This window comes from Bison bison, unplaced genomic scaffold (assembly GCF_000754665.1).
Source record: "Bison bison bison isolate TAMUID 2011002044 unplaced genomic scaffold, Bison_UMD1.0 scf7180017864228, whole genome shotgun sequence".
Lineage (NCBI taxonomy): Eukaryota > Metazoa > Chordata > Mammalia > Artiodactyla > Bovidae > Bison > Bison bison.
Genome location: NW_011494800.1, coordinates 7,529,532 through 7,550,284, shown reverse-complemented (window position 1 = coordinate 7,550,284; position 20,753 = coordinate 7,529,532). Strand labels below are relative to the sequence as shown.

The 20,753-nt window shown below is 39.9% G+C and overlaps 1 protein-coding gene across 1 annotated transcript in view; it reads left to right on the top strand.

The window, feature by feature from the left end:
• WDFY3 (WD repeat and FYVE domain containing 3) overlaps positions 1-20,753 on the top strand; it is a 259,636-nt gene that overhangs the window by 55,253 nt on the left and 183,630 nt on the right. The window contains exon 2 of the mRNA XM_010845983.1: positions 6,787-6,997. Within this exon, the coding sequence (XP_010844285.1) occupies positions 6,818-6,997 (180 nt within the window). The 5' untranslated portion in view covers positions 6,787-6,817. The remainder of the gene's footprint in view (positions 1-6,786; positions 6,998-20,753) is intronic.

The following is a 20,753-nucleotide window of genomic DNA, read 5'->3' as shown; positions in this document are numbered from 1 at the left end:
GCCCATGGGGTTGCAAGAATCAGACATGACTTAGCAACTAAACAACCATACTGTGGATATCTTACAAGAGTATTCCCAATTCTTATGACATTGCTGTTACTCATCTTACTAATTCATAAACTATAATCACCTCATGCAATATTACTATTATTACTTTTAAAACAATATTTTAGATCAGTTAAGGATGGTAAAAAATATTTTTTTACCATAATTTATTCCTTCTCTGATACCTTTCTGTTTATTACGTGAATAGAAACATACCCTGGAGATATTCCAGGCCACCTCAATGAAGCAAATATTGCAGTAAAGTAAGTCACACCAATTTTTTGGTTCCCCAGAGAAGGCACCCGACTCCAGTACTCTTACCTGGAAAATCCCATGGATGGAGGAGCCTGGTAGGCTGCAGTCCATGGGATCGCTAAGAGTCGGACACGACTGAGCGACTTCACTTTCACTTTTCACTTTTCACTTTCATGCATTGGAGAAGGAAATGGCAACCTACTCCAGTGTTCTTGCCTGGAGAATCCCAGGGACGGGGGAGCCTGGTGGGCTGCCGTCTATGGGGTTGCACAGAGTTGGACACAACTGAAGCGATTTAGCAGCAGCAGTGCATATAATAGTTATATTTACACTATACTGTAGTCTGTGAAGTGTACAATAACATGTCCAAAAAATGTACACACCTTAATTTAAAAATACTTTTTCCTGAAAGATGCTAACCATCGTCTGATAACACAGGATTGCCACAAACCTTCACTTTGCAAAAAGTAACTCAATTTGTGAAGTGTAATAAAGCATAGTATGCCTGTACAATTTTCCAATCTGTATTAATTTTTTTTTCCCTGAACAACTTTTAATATTTCTGACATGGCATATCACGTTACAATACATATGACATTTTTTGATTGAGAAATTTTTTATTCTTCCTTCACTTTTGAGGGATAATTTTGTTGCAGGAAGGGGGACCCCTTCCAGGGCCTGAAACTGAGCTCTTGTCTAACTTAGAAATGAATTGTCCGAGGAGACATATGTGCTGACAAAGCAAGAGATTTTATTAGGAAAGGGCACGTGGGTGGAGAGCAGTAGGGCAAGGGAACCCAGGAGAACTGCCCGGCCACATGGCTCGCAGTCTCAGGTTTTATGGTGATGGGATTAGTTTCCGGGTTGTCCTTAGCAGATCATTCTGACTCAGAGTCCTTCCTGGTGGTGCACGCCTTGTTCAGCCAAGATGGATGCCAGAGAGAAGGATTCTGGGAGGTGGTCGGACATGTGGTGTCTCCTTTTGACCTTTCCTGAATTCTTCTGGTTGGTGTTGGCTTATTAGTTCCGTGTTCCTTAGCAGGACCTCCTGTCGTAAAACAACTCATGCAAATAGTTACTATAGTGCCTGGCCAGGGTGGGCGGTTTCAATCAGTATTCTTCCCCTAACAATTTCATTGGATATAGAATTCTGGACTGGTTGGTTTTTGTTCCAACACATTAAATATTTCCCTCCATTATCTTCTTGCTTGCACATTTTGGATGAGACGTCCACCGTAATATTTGTCCTGGTTCTTTTAGGTAAGTTTTTCCTACTCCCCCTCACCCCCTAACCCCACTCCCTTTCAAGAGTGTCTCCTTGTCTTTGACCTTGTATGGTCTGAATTTGATCTGCCTAAATGTGGTATTTGAGGTATTTAACCTTTCTTGATATTCTCTGAGTGTTCTGTATCTGTGGTTTGGTGTCTGTCATTAATTTTGTAAAGTTCTTAGACATTATTAGTTTGAATATGCATGCCTCTGTTCCCTTTCTTCTCCTTCTGGAAGCTTTTCTCTTTCTTCTCCTTCTGGAATCTTCTAATTGGTTTATATTCAGGCTTACTAATTCTTTCCATGGCCTTATTTGGTCTACTGTTGAGCTCATCAAAGCATTCTTCCTAATTGTTATGGTGCTTTTGATTTGTTGCACTTCCCTTTGATTTTTTTTTTTTTTAAAGCACAGTTGGTGGTTGTAAAGTGTGGAAGAGGGAACAGTTTTGTAACCTGATGATTAAATCTCAGTGGGTTTGTAACTCTGGGCTGTGACCTTCCCAAGTATTTCTCTCAGGCTGTTTCTTCCTTTAACCCTCTTAGGTAAGACTGGAAGGCTAGGGGTGGTGGAACTGGGGGAGGAGGAGAGGGAGATATGCCCTTCCCTCAAGTGAGACAAGGCTAAGATAGTCTTTGACCCTGGAAAGTAGGGCTTTCTTGTAGAGTTGCTCTGGGAACATTTCAAAGTGATTGCTCTTCCCCTCCCTCTGCCAGAGCCTGGAGGGCAGCTTTCCCAGATCATCTCTGTGAAAGAGTCTGGAGGGGTCCTAGAATTGCAGCCCAGGAAAGTTGTGGGGAGGGCCTGAAGACTGTGGCCCTCGATCGCCCACTGTTAGCCCCTACCAGTTCTTCACAGTTAAGGGCTCCAGGGATTTCTGTTCTAGATAAGCGTATTCCATCTGCGACTTTGCGGATTGACTTGTCTCCCGAGATTTCAGGGATTAGTTTGCTCTGTAGTCTCAGTTCCCTGAGGGTTCCAGGGAAAAATCCTTGGTTTCCGGTTTCTTCAGCTGTTTTGTAAGTACAGGAGTGATGACTTCTAGACTGTTTAAATTTAGGTGTCGAAACCCTGATTTTTTCAAAATTTAAGTTCTTTTTTTCCTCCTAACTATTGAGAACTAAACTATGCCATAATATAGATGTACCAGAAGTCGCCTATTCATCTACTAAAGGACTAGGCTATTTCTGATTTTTCATTACAAACAATTATAAAAATATGTAATGCAATAGAGAGCTATTGTTGTTTACTCTTTTGCTCACCAGGCTCCTTTATCCATGGGATTTCCCAGGCAAGAATACTGGAGTGGCTTGCAGGGGCTCTTCCTGACTCAGGGTCTAACCTGTGTCTCTGCATTGCAGACAGATTTTTTACCACTGAGCCACCAGGGAAGCTCATGTTGGGTATTGATCTTAAGTGATTGTATTTTGCCATATAAATGAGATGGCTGATCTTGTCATGTCTTATACTTGGGCCTAAACTCTGATATGGCTATTCTTGAGGGGCAAAAACAGTTTTCAGTAGGTAGAATTTTAAAATTCTAATTCAGGACAGTATTAATGGTTCTTTTTCAATGTATAGGTTTAGAATGCCAGGTTATATATACAGTTTGTTGGGAGCCTGTCAGAATTTTGTCTTCTTTTTTCAAAAGTGTAGGAAGTTTTGCCTTCACAGTGCAAAAACACGATTTTTTTTTCTCCAGAAAGTTTAAGAAAAAACCTGTGGAATTATAATTCTTGAGTTTGGGTGAACTCCTGGAGTTGGTGATGGACAGGGAGGCCTGGCGTGCTGCAATTCATTGGGTCACAAAGAGTCGGACACAACTGAGCGACTGAACTGAACTGAATGAAACTTTAAGATTTTCCCTAAGTCCTGTGAGCTATTTTTTTCTTCTCTTGTGAAATTAAGGAGTTACTCAGAAAAAACACTTTGCAGTTTTTAGCTGAGCTACTCAAAGGCCATTAGTAACTTGTCAAATATATTTTTGCAAGTTGAAGCTATTTACTTTTTCTACCCTTTCATAATTTAAAAATGACAAACTGTTTAAAGGATTTAAACAGTTCTTCAAGCAATTCCAAAAGATTTTCAAGCATTAACACAAGAGATTAGAATAAAAAATACTGTCTGGGCTCATGCAGTAATTATCTCATTGCTATTTAAATAACCCTCTGTTGGCAGCACACTTTTCTTTTGTGAAATGAAATAGAGTTTGCGTTAGAAAACTAGTTCTTATGTACAATAATATTTGTAAATATTTTGAAAATCCCTAATAACTAACCCCCAAATAATCATTCTTATGATTTGTTGTCAATAGTACTACATTTTGCCTGTCTTGTCTTTATTGCTTTATGAACCTCTTTTTGAGCATTTAAGAAATAAATTTTTCCTTTATTTTTTATTTATAGTTTTGTACATCTCTAATAAAACATAGGGCCTATATTGTTTCCCTTCCTTTTGTTGTTTTGCTTAAATAACTAAAATGTAAATGAAAAGGAATTAAATGTTTCATGACCAAGCTGAAGGAAGAAATTTAAAAATTGTTGAACATAATGTGCTTGACACCTCATAGAAATGATGCTATTTTATGTATGCATTTCAGAAAGCCTATGAGGAAAGATTTCATAGGTCAGAGAAACCCAAGATTCAAGGGAATTAAGAATCTTTCACCTGAAGTTAACTATCTTACATGGACATGTGGGTACAGATTTGACAAACAGTACCCATTCTTTTCTGCTCTTTCACTGCTGAAGAGTACTTTAAACAAGATAGTTCTGTATCTGAGTTATACCTTCACTTACAAAACATTGAAGTACAGACAAAGCTATGAGTCAGCAATCTAATAGCATAGGCTTAAGTGTTTCTTAGTAAATTAGGAGAAAAGAGGCATCTGATTTTTTCCCCCAAACTGAGATTATCTGAGTAATCAAGAAATACCAGTAAATCCCTTTAGCTGCCTGACTCTGACAGAGAGTAAATCACAGTGGTATAATAGCTTGATTACATCTAGCTAGTTTCTGTCTTTGTGTGATTATTTGTCTGTTTAGGGATATTTGATTAATGTATCTTCAGAAAAGTCAAAAAGATTTCTTTTACATCCTAATTGCCTCTTGATGCAAAATAAATATTCTAGAGTCAGAGTTGCCAAAATTCTGTAATTTAAAATAGGCACATGAATACCAGTAAGCAGAAAGGGCTGGACCAGGAGGTCAGAGTCCTAGGTTCTCACTCAGTTCTTTTTCATTGTGCATTTTGAGCAAGTTGGTCTTGTCTTGGGGGGTCTCACAAGCAGAATTAATCCCCTCCTTGGTTCACTTGCTTAAATTGGAATGACGACCAAAGGAAATGGTCAGAAAGTGCTTTAATGCTCTATAAATAAGGAATGATGCTTGACTTTTTAATGACATAGATGCCTTTGAAAGCTGGAGACTCTTAAAAATGTTTTTTGAAGTGTTAAAGGATCATGAATCCCCTGAATCCTATCCACACACTTTAGATTATAAACTGCAGCTACAGGTTAAGGAAACAGAACAGATCTAACTTACACAAGATTTATAATTCACTTCAGATTTTATTTTTGTTCTGGGGTTCTCCAGGACTAGAAATAGCAGCACATAGTGGGCTATTGGAATGTATTTGTTGAAATATAATTTACATTTGGAGAACTTAACACGTTTTTCATTCTAGAATGAAATATGTCGAGCAAGTTTGAACCAGACTGACTTTGACTTGTCATTTTGTAGTTCAGAGGGCCTCCTCGGCCCTGTGCCAATGGTCTGAGAAAAAAAAAAGTGGACTTTCCCCATGACTGGACAGCTTAGTGGTGTCTTGGCACAGACCAGCCTTGAGTAGAGTGTCTTCCTGCTCCTTACCTGTGATGAGTCAGTCACAGGTGACCTCCTGGTGTAGTGCAGCTAGGCTGCATAAACATTTGCCCACAGCCAAATGTGGAATTGCACTCAAAATTCTCAAGGACAAGCGTGTTTAAGATACTAGTTCTTCTTATGGCTTTAAAAAAATCAATAGATGTTTAGTAAATAAAGCAGTGATTTCACCTTTCTTAAGAAATGCCATACTGGCTTATATGGCAAAATTGCAAATTTTCAAGTTATTCCTGCTTTTCTACAAATTAAAAAGCAAATTGCCTTTTACCCAAGTTTGGCATATCCATAATGTCCTCCCAGCCCTCCTGGTTCCTTTTGTAAGATAATCCTGTTTTTTGTGTCTGAGGTTAGCTGATAGCTGGCACAGTTCATGGTGGTTGAAAAGGGCTGATGGTGCTTTCTGAAAGCTTAGTGTTATTGATTTTGGTGTGTGTTCTAACCCAGTGGTTGGTTTATTTATTTCTTAACTGCAGCTCTAGCCAGGGATACATTTTATATTGTGATTCAATACACATGAATGCACCCTTACCTAAAATAAATTTTATGAAATAATGATTGCTCTTTTACATGTATTCCAGTATATTCTATTTCATTAAAAATATTTTTATTGAAGTATAATCAATTTGCAATATTACATTCTATTTCTTTTTTTAATTGATTGTCATAATCTGTTAAAGGAATTAACCTGACCTGGCAAAGGGTTTCAAGGTATAGTCTAAAGAAATAGTTTAAAGTTACATCTCAGTTTTCACTTATGATTTATAATATATTTAGAGGTATCATTTCATTTAATTTGCATGTTTCAAACTACCATGTAAACTCTTCAGTGAGTATCCCAAGTGTAATCCTTGATTTACAAAAATGTTAAATGATTAAAAATAGAAAGCTTTGTGGATTTGTTTGTTCGTTTCAGTTAATTTGGAGAGTGTGGATGAATTTTAAGTTCTTTTCATCTTTTTCCATATACTCAACTATTAGGCCATATATTAATTATAAAATTTATGATCCCTTTATTTGTTGAACTTAATATGGCTGCCTTAATTGGAAATGTTTATTGCTCATCCAGCAACAATTAATTTTTTACATTTAATGTTTTATAGTTTATCCAAACTGGGGCCAAGTTCATAAAGAACATTTGAGTGACACAATTTGTAATTTGTCATTTAGAGAAATTTATCAAAATTAGCTCTGCCTCTATTTTTTCTGTTTAAAAAGTAGAAAAATATTTTAGACAGAATTTTTTTGTTTTCCTGACTTTTTAAGAAGCTCTGCCATGCATGCTGGACTTGGTCAAGATGATGATATTTTGACGGTTTGTGTATGAACATCTCCCTGCAGAATTAGAAGAGTTTATCACCACCCAGCCAAGATGAACATGGTGAAGCGGATCATGGGGCGGCCGAGGCAGGAGGAATGCAGCCCGCAAGATAACGCCCTAGGATTGATGCACCTCCGCAGGCTCTTCACAGAGCTGTGCCACCCTCCTCGGCACATGACCCAGAAGGAACAAGAAGAGAAGCTGTACATGATGCTGCCAGTGTTTAACAGGGTGAGTCCAGGCTGCCAAGCACCTGGCTTTAGGATGGGGTGGTACTGCAGGAATCTTGAGATTCTAATAAGTCATGTTGTTGTTGAGTTGCTAAGTCGTGTCCACCTCTTTGCAACCCCATGGACTGTAGCATGCCATGGACTGTAGCTCCCCTGTCCCCCACTATCTCTCGAGGTTGCTCAAACTCATGTCTGTTGAGTCAGTGATGCTATCTAACCATCTCATCCTCTGCTTCCCTCTCCTCTTCTTGCCTTCAATCTTTCCCAGCATCAAGGTCTTTTCCAATGAGTTGGCTCTTTTCATCAGGTGGCCAAAATATTGGAACTTCAGATTCAGCACCAGCCCTTCCAGTGAATGTTCAGGGTTGATTTCCTTTAGGATTGACGGGTTTGATCTCCTTGCAGCCCAAGGGACTCTCAAGAGTCTCCTCCAGCACCACAATTTGAAGGCATCAATTCTTTGAATTGACAATAAGTCATAGGTAGGGAAATAAATAATAGAATGAGTTCATTTTTGAGAAGCTTGATGTTGTCATTCCTTCCTTTCAGTTTGCTATAAGGTGATTTGATGTGAGATCTGGTCAGAATGAAGTCCTTTTATTTCTAATAGATCAAAGGAAGACTGTGAACATTTTGTAAAATGTTCCTCTAATGGTTGGTCCTTGGAAGAGAGATAGGTTGTAAATGACCACTTATGTTATTTCTGTTATCTTTGGAAGTGATGCTTTATGGCATCAAATGGTGCAGTTGCCACAGTGCTTTGTATACTTTGAAGAGTCATCACAGTTTACTTTGTTGTTTGGATTTTCTAGACGAGATCTTGTGATAGGATAAGTTAGTCAAAATAGAACTAATGTTTTAATGTATTTTGTCTAGTTGATCACATGTAGCAGTCTTAGTGGGGATTTTTAGAATAATTTAAAAGTTTTTATCAAAAATATATATGAACATAGTTTAAAAAGTCAAGTACTTCCACAGGCTTATAGGGTCCTCTCCACTGCTAGCTGTTGCTGCTGCCTTTAGCTCTTTCAGCTTTTGCATAGCATACTGTTAAAGCTATTTCTTGATTATTCAGTTTTAATTGACTTCTTGTTGAGAAATAGAATAATTAGCTTTTTTTACCTCTGATCCCTCCAAACCATGCACACTTGCTTTCACTCACCCATGCTACCTGCTCCTTTTCCTTCCCATACGCGTATACCATTCATTTAAGGAGGATTCAGTGTTTATCCTCTGTTGGCCCTGGTGTAAATATTATTCATAGATGAACCTTATAACAAACCACCACTATTTTCCATTCTTGTTTCCCTCAGACTTTGTAAAGTAACTGTCTCAATTTCTGCCTTTCTTCGTGTCTCTTTTTCTTCCCCATCTCTCTTTTACTCTCCTTTGATCTGTCTTTGTCCTCCTCATGTCTTTCTGTACTTCCCTCTCTGTCTCTTTCTCCCCATCTCTGCCTGTCTCTCCCTGTCTCTCTATCTCTCTCCCCACCTCTCTCTCCTGTTTCTCTCTGTTCCTCCTTGGCCTCCCCTGCCCCGCTTTTCTCGCCTCCCTTGTCTTTCTCTTTTCCTGTGTCCATGACTCACTGTCTCTCCTCACAGTCTCACTGATCTCTTTATTGTTTGTTCTCTGTGTCTGTTAGTCTTTCTGTGTGAAATTTTCTAGATTATTTTTCTCATTATTTTGAAATTTTATGGAGGCTTCACGTGAATTTGCAAGCTTGTACTTTTTATTTCTGGGAAAATATTTTGAAATATTTCTTTGTTAATATTCTTCCCTTTGTTTTATATGTTCCCCTTTTCTGCAACTCCATCAATCAAGTATTAACTTTTCGGGATTAACCTTGTGCTATCATATTTTAATTTCCTTGAACTCTTATTTTTTTTTTAATTGTGCAATATCTCCTTATCCCTTGGAAAATATTAAAGCTTTTTCAAATTTTCTCATGCGTCTTTCATTGTTATTTGCTCCAAATTACTGTTTTTCTTTGTTTATATTACTTTCTTTCATATTGGAGTAATCTTCAGATGTCTGATGATAATTGTCTATACATTGATATTTAAGAATGAGGTATTCAAACACTGATTGAAAAGTATATGTGCAATGGTGAGACTTTTCCAGTGGTAAGATGATCTGGCTGGATAAAATGTGGAGACCCTTTAGCCTAGGATATGTTGATATTCCAGGAAAGCGTATTTTTCAGTCTCCTGGCTGAAGCATGTATTTGCTGTTATTCAGTCGCTAAGTTATGTGCGACTCTTTTGTGACTTCATGGACTGCAGCACTTTAGTTTCCTCCGTCCTGTACTCTCTCCTGGAGTTTGCTCAAATTCATGTGCATTGAGTCAGTGGTGCTATCTAACTATCTCATCCTTTGCCACCCACTTCTCCTTTTGCCTTCACTATTTCCCAGCATCAGCGTCTTTTCCAAAGGATGGGCTCTTCTCATCAAGTGGCCGAAGTATTGTAGCTTCAGCTTTAGCATCAGTCCTTCCCATGAATATTTAAGGTTGATTTCTTTTAGGTTTGACTGATGTGATTTCTTTCCAGTGTATATACCTGCTGGTGTTTCTTTAAAGCCAAATTGAAGAACAAGACTGATGTTTCAAGTTCCTTAGATGGACTTTCACTTAGTCTCCAGTTTGTAGCCGTCAGTGTTCTTGGTTGTTCCTCTCTGGGGTTTAGACTTGCGGGTGTCTCCCGGACTTGGGAGGGGCTGTCACCTTCAGTTTCTCGGCTGTAAATAAGAATGTCTACCTTGTGGAGTTGGTGTGAGGATTAACGAAGAGAAGATACTTAACACACTTAACAAATGTTTGTCCTAGGGAACTCTTGTGTCTGTTATTGTTGTTATGGCATTAAAAATAAAGACATTACAAGATGAAGGAAAGATTATAAACTATTTATGCTGAAATGATTTCATATTGAATATATGCTGAAATACATTCAGTTTATGTGTTATTCATACCAAACTAAAGGCTAATTTGACAGCAGAGAAGAGGGACAGACTCTGCATATTCTGTGTTTATTTGTTTGCTTGTCTCTTCGTGTATTTTGTTACTGTGCATTATTGCATCATTCCGTGAATATGTGTCAAACAAATAGAAGTTGTGGTATATACTGCACTCTGCATTGGAGTTCTGAGATAAGGTAAAGTCCAGCTTTGTGAATCAGAATTATCATGAGGAAGATAAACATGACATGCAATTCTGTTGGAGAAGAGAGAAACACATAAACAGATAATGGAATAACAAAGAAATATAGTATTAGAGACACAGGAATGTCTTATGGCTCCCCTGAAAGGAGAGTTACCTGAAAGTCTATGGGGGAGTCAGGGCAGGGAAATGTCTTTTGAGAATGTGATGTGATTCTTGAATCCTTATAAGGTAAGCATTAGCCAGATTGGAACTAACTGGGCTAAATTAACCAAGAAGGTAGTTAGAGTAAGAAATTCAAGCTTGAATCAAAGTAAATTCCACAAACATGCTGATGTGTACAAGCATCTGTAAGTGGTCTAAGAAGTTGATTTTATGTCAAGGAGGAGGGGTGAAAAATGACTATTAAGATTGATAGGAGCTACATCATGACAGGTTTTATGCCATATGAAAAGCTACCTCATGCGAAGAGTTGACTCATTGGAAAAGACCCTGATGTTGGGAGGGATTGGGGGCAGGAGGAGAAGGGGACGACAGAGGCTGAGATGGCTGGATGGCATCACTGACTCAATGGACATGAGTTTGAGTGAACTCTGGGAGTTGGTGATGGACAGGGAGGCCTGGCGTGCTGCAATTCATGGGGTCGCAAAGAGTCGGACATGACTGAGCAACTGAACTGAACTGAAAGAGCTAATACTTTTTCTTGGAGGTGTGCAGAGCCAATGAGGTATTCTCAGCAATAGAATAAGGAAGAAGAAAGGGCCAAAGTGAGGCTATCTCTTACGTTTCTAATTTGAGAAACTGGGTGGATGTTTTTCCTAGTAGCTGAGAAACAAAGGTGTAAGTGATAGACTCAGTTTGGGGCATTGAGTCCACAGTCTGTGAGCTTCCCAGGTGGAGGTATTCAGTAGGCAGTTAGAAGCTCAGGTGAGGGGATGTGGCTAGATACTTACTTTGGGGACCACTTCAGAGATGTGGTTGTTGGAACCCTAGAAGGGGACTAAACACTATGCATGCCTCCCCCTACGCCAGGAGCAATAGGCTGAGGATGAACCATGGAGAATATGATTGTTTAATGAAAGAAGGGGAACCCATAAAGGTTACAGCACAGAAACTGGTCAGTAGCAGTACAAACAGAATCAAGAGAGGGTGATTATGGAACTAAAGAGGTAATAGTTGCAAGAAAAAGCATTCATCTCTGTGCAATAGAGAGACCAGCAAGATGGAGACCTAAACATGTCCTTGAGGTTTGCCAGTTGGAAAGTTACTAGAAGGACAGCATCAGAAAGCAGTATGTTGAGCAGTGAATGGGAGATGAGAAGAGACAATATGGATTCAACTTGTGGAAATGTGAAAGAAAAGAGGATGGAAGAAATCGATGGAGGTGACTCTGGCAATAGGGAGTTTGTGTTTGTATATTTCTAGTGTTTTGCTATGTTGTTAAAAGGAGAGAGATCCAGGCATGATCATAAAGAGAAGGGAAGAAACAAGCATAGGGGGAAATCAACTTTTTTAAGAGTGAAGTTTAGTGAAGAGTCAAATTACAGGTGGGTGAGTGAGCCTTGACAGTGATAAAGAATCCTCCTGCAATGCAGGAGATGCGGATTTGATCCCTGGGTTGGGAAGATCCCTTGGAGGAGGAAATGACAACCCATTCCAGTATTCTTCCCTGGGAAATCCCATGGACAGAGGAGCCTGGTGGGCTGCAGGCTACAAAGAGTCAGACATGACTTAGCGACTGAGCACGTACAAGTGAGCTTTGAACAAAAGAGACACCATGTGCTGTAGGAAAGCCTGTAGTTTTGTTGGGTGTGAACACAGATTTGTAGTGAAGGTGGTGGAAAGTTGAATAAGATTTTGTGCGATGACCTCTGTTTCCTATAGTTTTCAATAGAAGATGTCTGTGAAAACTCTGGAGTCAGTAGGTCAAACAGGGAACTTTAGAAAATTGTGATAGTTTGGAATATTAATGAAGAGGAATTGAGAAAGATAGTTGAAAAGGGACAACAGAAGACAGAGTATTTAGGGCCCAGTGCAGGTTGGAGATAGTACGTTTGCACTGGATCTTACCCATGCAGGCGTGTGATTTTTCTCCTTCACTTACAAAGCGGCATGTGTGTGGAAGTACAGAAGACAGATAGCTGTGTTTGCTCTGTTGGGGCTGAGCTTTTGCTGGGTTGATAAAACAGAGGGGCAGGAGTAGAGAGAGCATAGTAAGAGATCTAACTCACATGTCACCCTTGAAATTGATGGGATGAAACAGGAACAGAGCGTGATCATTTTTTTGCTCTCCAAGATAAAAGGCTGAGTGATGGAAAGAGATGATGATGATAGGCAGGAACACAAGGAGAGGTGGGGAAAGGTTTAAATTTAAGTAGCCATTTTGAAAATGAGAGAACTGATTACAGAAAAACTATTGTTTTAAACCCTGTTGAGGTAGCAGTCATTAATTTTTATTACAGCCAGTTCTGGGAAGTTGGCTTTATTTTGATTGCTTTTGTTTTTGTTTTGTATCAGTGTCACAATGTACCTACTATTGGCTACCAAGGAGTCTGAGGTCATTTCCTTCTCTCAGACTTAAGAACATTGACAAGGTGATGATAATGTTATGAGTAGTTAGCACAATTGTTATTCTCAGCTGTTAACATAAATTTGTAAGTCATATCCTGGATGTGTGTCCCATGTATTTCATCAGTTAAGCTTCCACAGTCAATTAAATGAGTCTTAGACTAGAATAATCTAAATAACTTGACTTTTTAAAGAAAATTGAGATTCTTCAGTGGTTGTTCTTTTTTGCTTAGACTGTTCGTCTTAGTTCTCTTGGTTCTGTGCTGCCACAAGTCTCTATTCTTTCAAGCCAGAAGCTTTTAGTTGGTTAATTAAAAGCAGATATATATGTATGGGATTTCCCTGGTGGTCCCATGGCTAAGACTCTGAACTCCCAATGTAGGGCACCCAGGTTCGGTTTCTGGTCAAGGGACTGGATCTCACATGCCACAACTAAGACCTGGTGTGGTCAAATAAATTAAAAATAAATATTAAAAAAATATAGGTCAAAAGCATATGTATATGCACTGCCTTAAAGCTCTAATACAGCGAGTGATTTAAATATCATAAAGGTTCATTCAGCTCTTTTTTTTTCTTCTTTTCATGGTAACCCTCCATTGCCAGATGCCGCTTAGCATTTTTATAAATTATTTTTTTATTGAAGTATAGATGATTTTCAGTGCTGTTAATTTCAGGTGTATAGCAAATTCAGGTATATGTTTGTGTATGTGCATAGTCTTTTTCAGAGTCTTTTTTTTTTTTACCAAATATAAATAGATAGAAAGTTATTTTTGTACCATTGTGACCAATTTAAAATATATATATAAGTTGTATTTCTATGTTCTATTGAGTTCATAGCTTGTCATTTACAAACTAAAATTGTCCTTAGATATTATATCCATTAAATTTGGAAATTGATAACCATATTTATTAAATGTTTGGCCATTTGTACATGAACACTCTCCACTAGTAAGAAACAGCTTGGATGAATGAATAGCTCAGTAAGGCTCCAGACTTCCTGCCATGATGGCCAGAAATGAACTGTGTTGTTGATTTTTGAGACTTTGCTGGATTCATGCTAAATGGCAAATAAACCATATTATAGTTAGGCATGGACATTTATCTGTAGAATCGTTTCCAGAGTGTGTTCCCTAGTGTTATTTCAGTGTGTGATTTTGGCCTTTAAGAGACACACAGTTGAGAAGTGGCATGTGTTGAGTGCTTTTCCTGGGCCAGACTCATGCTGGGTTCTTCAGCTGCCTCCTATAGTCATCATCACAGTCCCGCAAAGACACTGCTGGCCTCCTCCCTCTCACAGATTCTCTCAAACTGAAGGATTATGGTGAAGTCTGAGAATAGCTGGGTAATATTTAATCAGCATTCTCAAAGATAATTAACCTTTAGTCCCAAGAACAAAACTTACAGAGAAAATATTTCGTTTAAACTTATTAAAAAATGAATAGCCTTTTAGTCATCTAAAAATGAACTACCATTGTTAATTACTTTGGTATATGTTATCAGACTTCATTGTGTATATTATAATCTTTCCCCTGGATCTTCTTTTAGAAACTCCCCTTGCTTTTGAATTTGCTTCTGAATTACATTCAAGAAACATCTAAGTTGAATCCAGTGTCTGTTTCTTATCCCTCACAACTAACCTTTTCTGCCTGCATTGCTGGAGACCCAGGTTCTATTTCTGGGTGATCTCCTGGAGAAGGGAATTGGCTGCCCACTCCTGTATTCTTGCCTGGAGAATTCCATGAACAGAGGAGCCTGATGGGCTATTCATGAGGTCCTGAAGGGATGAAAACGACTAGGCACCCCCATGCACAATAAAACTTTATTGAATAGCTTCATTCAGTAACAAATACATGCTGAGCCTCTGCTTTCTGCATTGCATTAGAAAACACCATTCATTTGTTCTTCCCAAGTATACCAAAAATATTTAGTTGAGAAGCAGCTAGGAAATTTTCTGAAGTTTATTTAGACGGATGTTAAAAATGACCCTTCTAAAAACAAGTCAAACCATGGTAATTCCCTCTTAAGATGAACACTGTGCAAAGTTGTAGTGCTAGAATTCCTGTGAAGTTAAATTAAGGCAGCACAGTTCTGAGTGACTAAGAGCCCAGCTTGGAATCAGACAGATCTGGTTTTGAATTCTCTTGTTACCACCTCCTGATGTCTGCCGTCTCTAACCCTTCATTTCCTTACCTGTAAAAGGGGAATAATGTGCAGGATTTAATGAGATTTGAAAGACATTATCTGTCAAGTATTTGAATAGTGGTATGCCCACTGTAAAGGCTCGTTTTATGATAATTGTTATTTTTATTAAATTTGCCAGAAGTTTTGTTCCTCAGTACTGTTGTTTTCATCTGGGTATGAACGTCTGTTCTATGGGACCGTCCCTCTGAGGTGGATGCACTGCCGACCAGTTCTCTCTCTCAGCTCTCTGCTTTGATAGATGAGGGAACTAAGATCAGGAAAATTTTGACCAGGGACCTCGAGGGCATAAAGAGAATTCCAGCTGGGAGCTTCCCTCTCTGTGGCACATAGGTTCATGATTGAAGCATTGTCTGTTTCCCACTATTTGTGGAAGGTGGTGAATATGAACCCAGTATTTTAAGATTTGATTGTTAAAGTCAGTCACCAAAAAAATCTCTTTACTACCTGACACTTTGAGTATTATCGAAAATGGCAGATGTCCCTGAGCTTCTCCGGCCTCCTCTTGCACCATTTCCTCTCCCATTTGAAACACCCCAGGTTCACCCCCTTTTGATCTGTCAGCGCCCATTCTCTTACCCATGCTGAAGTCTCAGCACAGTTCTTCTCACTGCCTGGGACCCTCTTTGCTTGGCTTTTTGAATTATGACCTTTTTTCATTATTCAGTATCATCTTTCCAGGTCAGTGTCATCTTCTCACAGAACTTTCTTTTTTTTTCGGTGGGGGGGTGGGTCCTAGGTTGGTGGCTTTATTATTATTATTTTAATTGGAGTTTAGCTGCTTTACACCATCGTGGTTATCTGGGTCATGAAGATCTCTTTTGTATAGATCTACTGTGTATTCTTGCCACCTCTTCTTAATATCTTCTGCTTCTGTTAGGTCCGTTCCATTTCTGTCCTTTATTGTGCCCATCTTTTCATGAAATGTTCCCTTGGTATCTCTGATTTTCTTCAAGAGATCTCTAGTCTTTCCCATTATATTGTTTTCCTCTATTTCTTTGCATTGATCCCTGAGGAAGGCTTTCTTATCTCTCCTTGATATTCTTTGGAACTCTGCATTCAGTTGGGTATATCTTTCCTTTTCTCCTTTGCCTTTCCCTTTTCTTTTTTCTCACCTATTTGTAAGGCCTTCTCAGACAACCATTTTTGCCTTATGTATTTCTTTTTCTTGAAGATGGTCTTGATCCCTGCCTTCTGTACAATGTCATGAAACTGTATCCATACTTCTTCAGGCATCCTGTCGGATATAATCCCTCGAATCTGTTTGTCACTTCTACTGTATAATCCTAAGGGATTTGATTTCACTTATACCTGAATAGTCTCCTGGTTTTCCCTACTTTCTTCAATTTAAGTCTGAATTTGGCAATAAGGAGTTCATGATCTGAGCCACAGTCAGCTCCCGGTCTTGTTTTTGCTGACTATATAGAGCTTCTCCATTTTTAGGTGCAAAGAATGTAATTGTCACACGAGTGTATGTTCCTCGGTTCTTTGTCTCGTCACAACAAAGATTTGGAGCGACGGACATTGAAGCCCTCGGTGCGTCACAGCTCTTGGGTCTTGGACAAACCGTGCTACAGCTCTTAGGCAAATCAGTGTTACAGCTCCATTTTGTTTAGAAGATAGCAGGAGAGAGAGAGAGTGAGAGAGAGAAAGAAAAGAGTCCATGAGAAAGTGCTTTGGCTCCTCCTTTTATATATTTTTTCCTCCACCTATGGAGGCCTGCCCTATGCAAATTGGGCTTAGCCAGGAGTGCTGTTTGTTCTGCCTGGAGTCTTCACTCTGGTCCTCGGACCTTCCTTTGACCTTCCTTGTCTTTTAGCCACCGCCATTTTGGACTCCTTTTCCCTGTTCTACCTACCTAACATAATCAGTCTGATTTCAGTGTTGACCATCCAGTGATGTCCATGTGTAGAGTCTTCTCTTGTGTTGTTGGAAGAGGGTGTTTGCTATTACCAGTGCGTTCTCTTGGCAAAACTCTCTTAGCCTTTGCACTGCTTCACTCTGTACTCCAAGGCCAAATTTGCCTGTTACTTCAGGTATCTCTTGACTTCCTACTTTTGCATTCCAGTCCCCTGTAATGCAAAGGACATCTTTTTTGGGTCTTAGTTCTAGGTCTTCATAGAACCATTCAACCTCAGCTTCTTTAGCATTTTTGGTTGGGGCATAGACTTGGATCACTGTGATATTGGTTTGCCTCAGAAATGAACAGAGATCATTCTGTTGTTTTTGAGATTGCATCCAAGTACTGCATTTCAGACTCTTTTGTTGACTATGATGGCTACTCCATTTCTTCTAAGGGATTCTTGACCACAGTAGTAGATATAATGGTCATCTGAGTTAAATTCACCCATTCCAGTCCGTTTTAGTTTACTGATTCCTAAAATGTTGATGTTCACTCTTGCCATCTCCTGTTTGACCCCTTCCAATTTACCTTGATTCATGGGCCTACCATTCCAGGTTCCTGTACACAATTGCTCCTTACAGCATTGGACCTTGCTTCTGTCACCAGTCACATCCACAACTGGGTGTTGTTTTCGCTTTGCTCTGTCTCTTCATTCTTTCTGGAGTTATTTCTCCACTGATCTCTAGTAGCATATTGGGTACCTACTGACCTGGGGAGTTCATCTTTCAGTGTCCTATCTTTTTGCCTGATTTTCATACTGTTCATGTAGTTCCCAAGGCAAGAATACTGAAGTGGTTTGCCTTACCCTTCTCCAGTGGACCACGTTTTGTCAGAACTCTCCAGCACAACCCGTCCGACTTGGGTGGCTCTACATGGCATGGCTCATAGTTTCATTTAGACAAGGCTCTCATCCATGTGATTGGTTCCATTAGTTTTCTGTGATTGTGGTTTTCATTCTGTCTGCCCTCTGAGGAATAAGGATAAGAGGCTTATGGAAGCTTCCTAATGGGAGAGACTGAGAAAGACTGACTGTGGGGGAAACTGGGTCCTCTTCTGATGGGTGGGGCCATGCTCAGTAAATCTTTAATCCAATTTTCTGTTGGTGGGCGGGGCTGTGTTCCCTCCCTTTTGTTTGACCTGAGGCCAAACTATGGTGGAGGTAATAAAGATAATGGTGACCTCCTTCAAAAGGTCCCATCCCAACCCTGCAGTAGGCCACCACTGACCCACACCTCAGCTGGAGAATTCTGAACATTCATGGGCAAGTCTGGGTCAGTCTCTTGTGGGGTCACTGCTCCTTTCTCCTGGGTCCTGGTGTACCCAAGGTTTTGTTTGTGCCCTTCAAGAGTCTGTTTCCCCAGTCCTGTGTAAGTGCTGGCAGCTCTATGGTGGGGTTAATGGCGACCTCCTCCAAGAGGGCTTATGCTATACCCTGGTCTGCTGCACCCAGAGCCCCTCAGAGCCCCTGCAGCAGGCCACTGACCCGTATCTCCGCAGGAGAAGTCAAGTGAACCTTTGGAAGTATCACTACAAAGAAAGTTGGGGAGGTGATGGAATTCCAGTTGAGCTATTTCAAATCCTAAAATATGATGCTGTCACAGTGCTGCACTTAATATGCCAGCAAATTTGGAAAACTCAGCAGTGGCCACAGGACTGGAAAAGGTCAGTTTTCATTCCAATCCCAAAGAAAGGCAATGCCAAAGAATGCTCAAACTACTGCACAGTTGCACTCATCTCACATGTTAGTAAAGTAATGCTCAAAATTCTCCAAGCCAGGCTTCAGCAATACATGAACCATGAACTTCCAGATGTTCAAGCTGGATTTAGAAAAGGCAGAGGAACCAGAGATCAAATTGCTAACATCTGCTGAATCATCAAAAAAGCAAGAGAGTTCCAGGAAAACATTTACTTCTGCTTTATTGACTATGCCAAATCTTTGACTGTGTGGATCACAACAAAATATGGAAAGTTCTTAAAGAGATGGGAATACCAGACCACCTGACCTGCCTCCTGAGAAATGTGTGTGTAGGTCACGAAGCAACAGTTAGAACCGGACATGGATCAATAGACTGGTTCCAAACAGGGAAAGGAGTACATCAAGGCTGTATATTGTTACCTTGCTTATTTAACTTCTATGCAGAGTACATAATAAGAATCACTGGGCCGGATGAAGCACAAGCTGAAAACAAGATTGCTAGGAGAAATATCAATAACCTCAGATACGCAGATGACCCCACCCTTATGGCAGAAAGTGAAGAAGAACTAAAGAGCTTCTTGATGAAAAAGAAATAGGAGAATGAAAAAGTTGGCTTAAAGCTCAACATTCAGAGAACTAAGACCATGGCATCTGGTCCCACCACTTCATGGCAAATAGATGGGGAAACAGTGGAAACAGTGTCAGACTTTATTTTGGGGGGCTCCAAAATCACTGGAGATGGTGATTGCAGCCATGAAATTAAAAGACGCTTCAATGGCACCCCACTCCAGTACTCTTGCCTGGAAAATCCCATGGACAGAGGAGCCTGGTGGGCTGCAGTCCATGGGGTCGCTAAGAGTCAGACACGACTGAGCGACTTTACTCCTTGGAAGAAAAGCTATGACTCACCTAGACAGCGTATTAAAAAGCAGAGACATAACTTTGCCAACAAAGGTCCGTCTAGTCAAAGCTATCGTTTTTCCAGTAGTCATGTATGGATGTGAGAGTGGTCTGTAAAGAAAACTGAGGGCTGAAGAATTGATGCTTTTGAATTGTGGTGTTGGAGAAGACTCTTGACAGTCCCTTGCACAAGAAGAAGATGGATTCAGTGAATCCTAAAGGAAATCAGTCCTGATTATTCATTGGAAGGACTGATGATGAAGTTCTAATACTTCGGCCACCTGATGCGAAGAACTGACCCATTGGAAACGCCCCTGATGTTGGGAAAGGCTGCGGGCTGGAGGAGAAGGGGATGACAGAGGATGAGATGGTTGGATGGCATCAGTGACTCAATGGACTTGAATTTGAGTAAGCTCTAGGAGTTGGTGATGGACAGGAAATCCTGGCATGCTACAGACCATGTAGTCTCAAATAGACACGACTGAGCAACTGAACTCAACTGCTTTACAATGTTGTGCTAGTTTCTGTTGTACAGCAAAGTAAACCAGCCACATATGTTCATGTAGCCCCTCTTTGTCACCATAGAGCATTGAGTAGTGTTCCCTGTGGTATATACAGTAGATTCTCATTAGTTATCTATTTTATACACAATAGTATATATATACATCAAGGCTGTATATTGTCTCCCTGCTTACTTAACTTACATGCAGAGTACATCATGAGAAACGCTGGGCTGGATGAAGCACAAGCTGGAATCAAGATTGCCGGGAGAAATATCAATAACCTCAGATATGCAGAGATGACACCACCCTTATGGCAGAAAGTGAAGAGGAACTAAAAAGCCTCCTGATGAAAGTGAAAGAGGAGAGTGAAAAAGTTGGCTTAGAGCTCAACATTCAGAAAACAAAGATCATGGCATCTGGTCCCATCACTTCATGGCAAATAGATGGGGAAACAGTAGAAACAGTGGCTGACTTTATTTTTTGGGGCTCCAAAATCACTGCAGATGGTGATTGCAGCCATGAAATTAAAACATGCTTACTCCATGGAAGAAAAGCTATGACCAACGTAGATAGCATATTAAAAAGCAGAGACATTATTTTGCCAACAAAGGTCTGTTTAATCAAGGCTATAGTTTTTCCAGTAGTCATGTATAGATGTGAGAGTTGGACTATAAAGAAAGCTGAATGCCAAAGAATTGATGGTTTTGGAACTGTGGTAATGGAGAAGACTCTTGAGAGTCCCTTGGACTGCAACCAGTCCATCCTAAAGGAGATCAGTCCTGGGTGTTCATTGGAAGGACTGATGCTGAAGCTGAAACTCCAATCCTTTGGCCA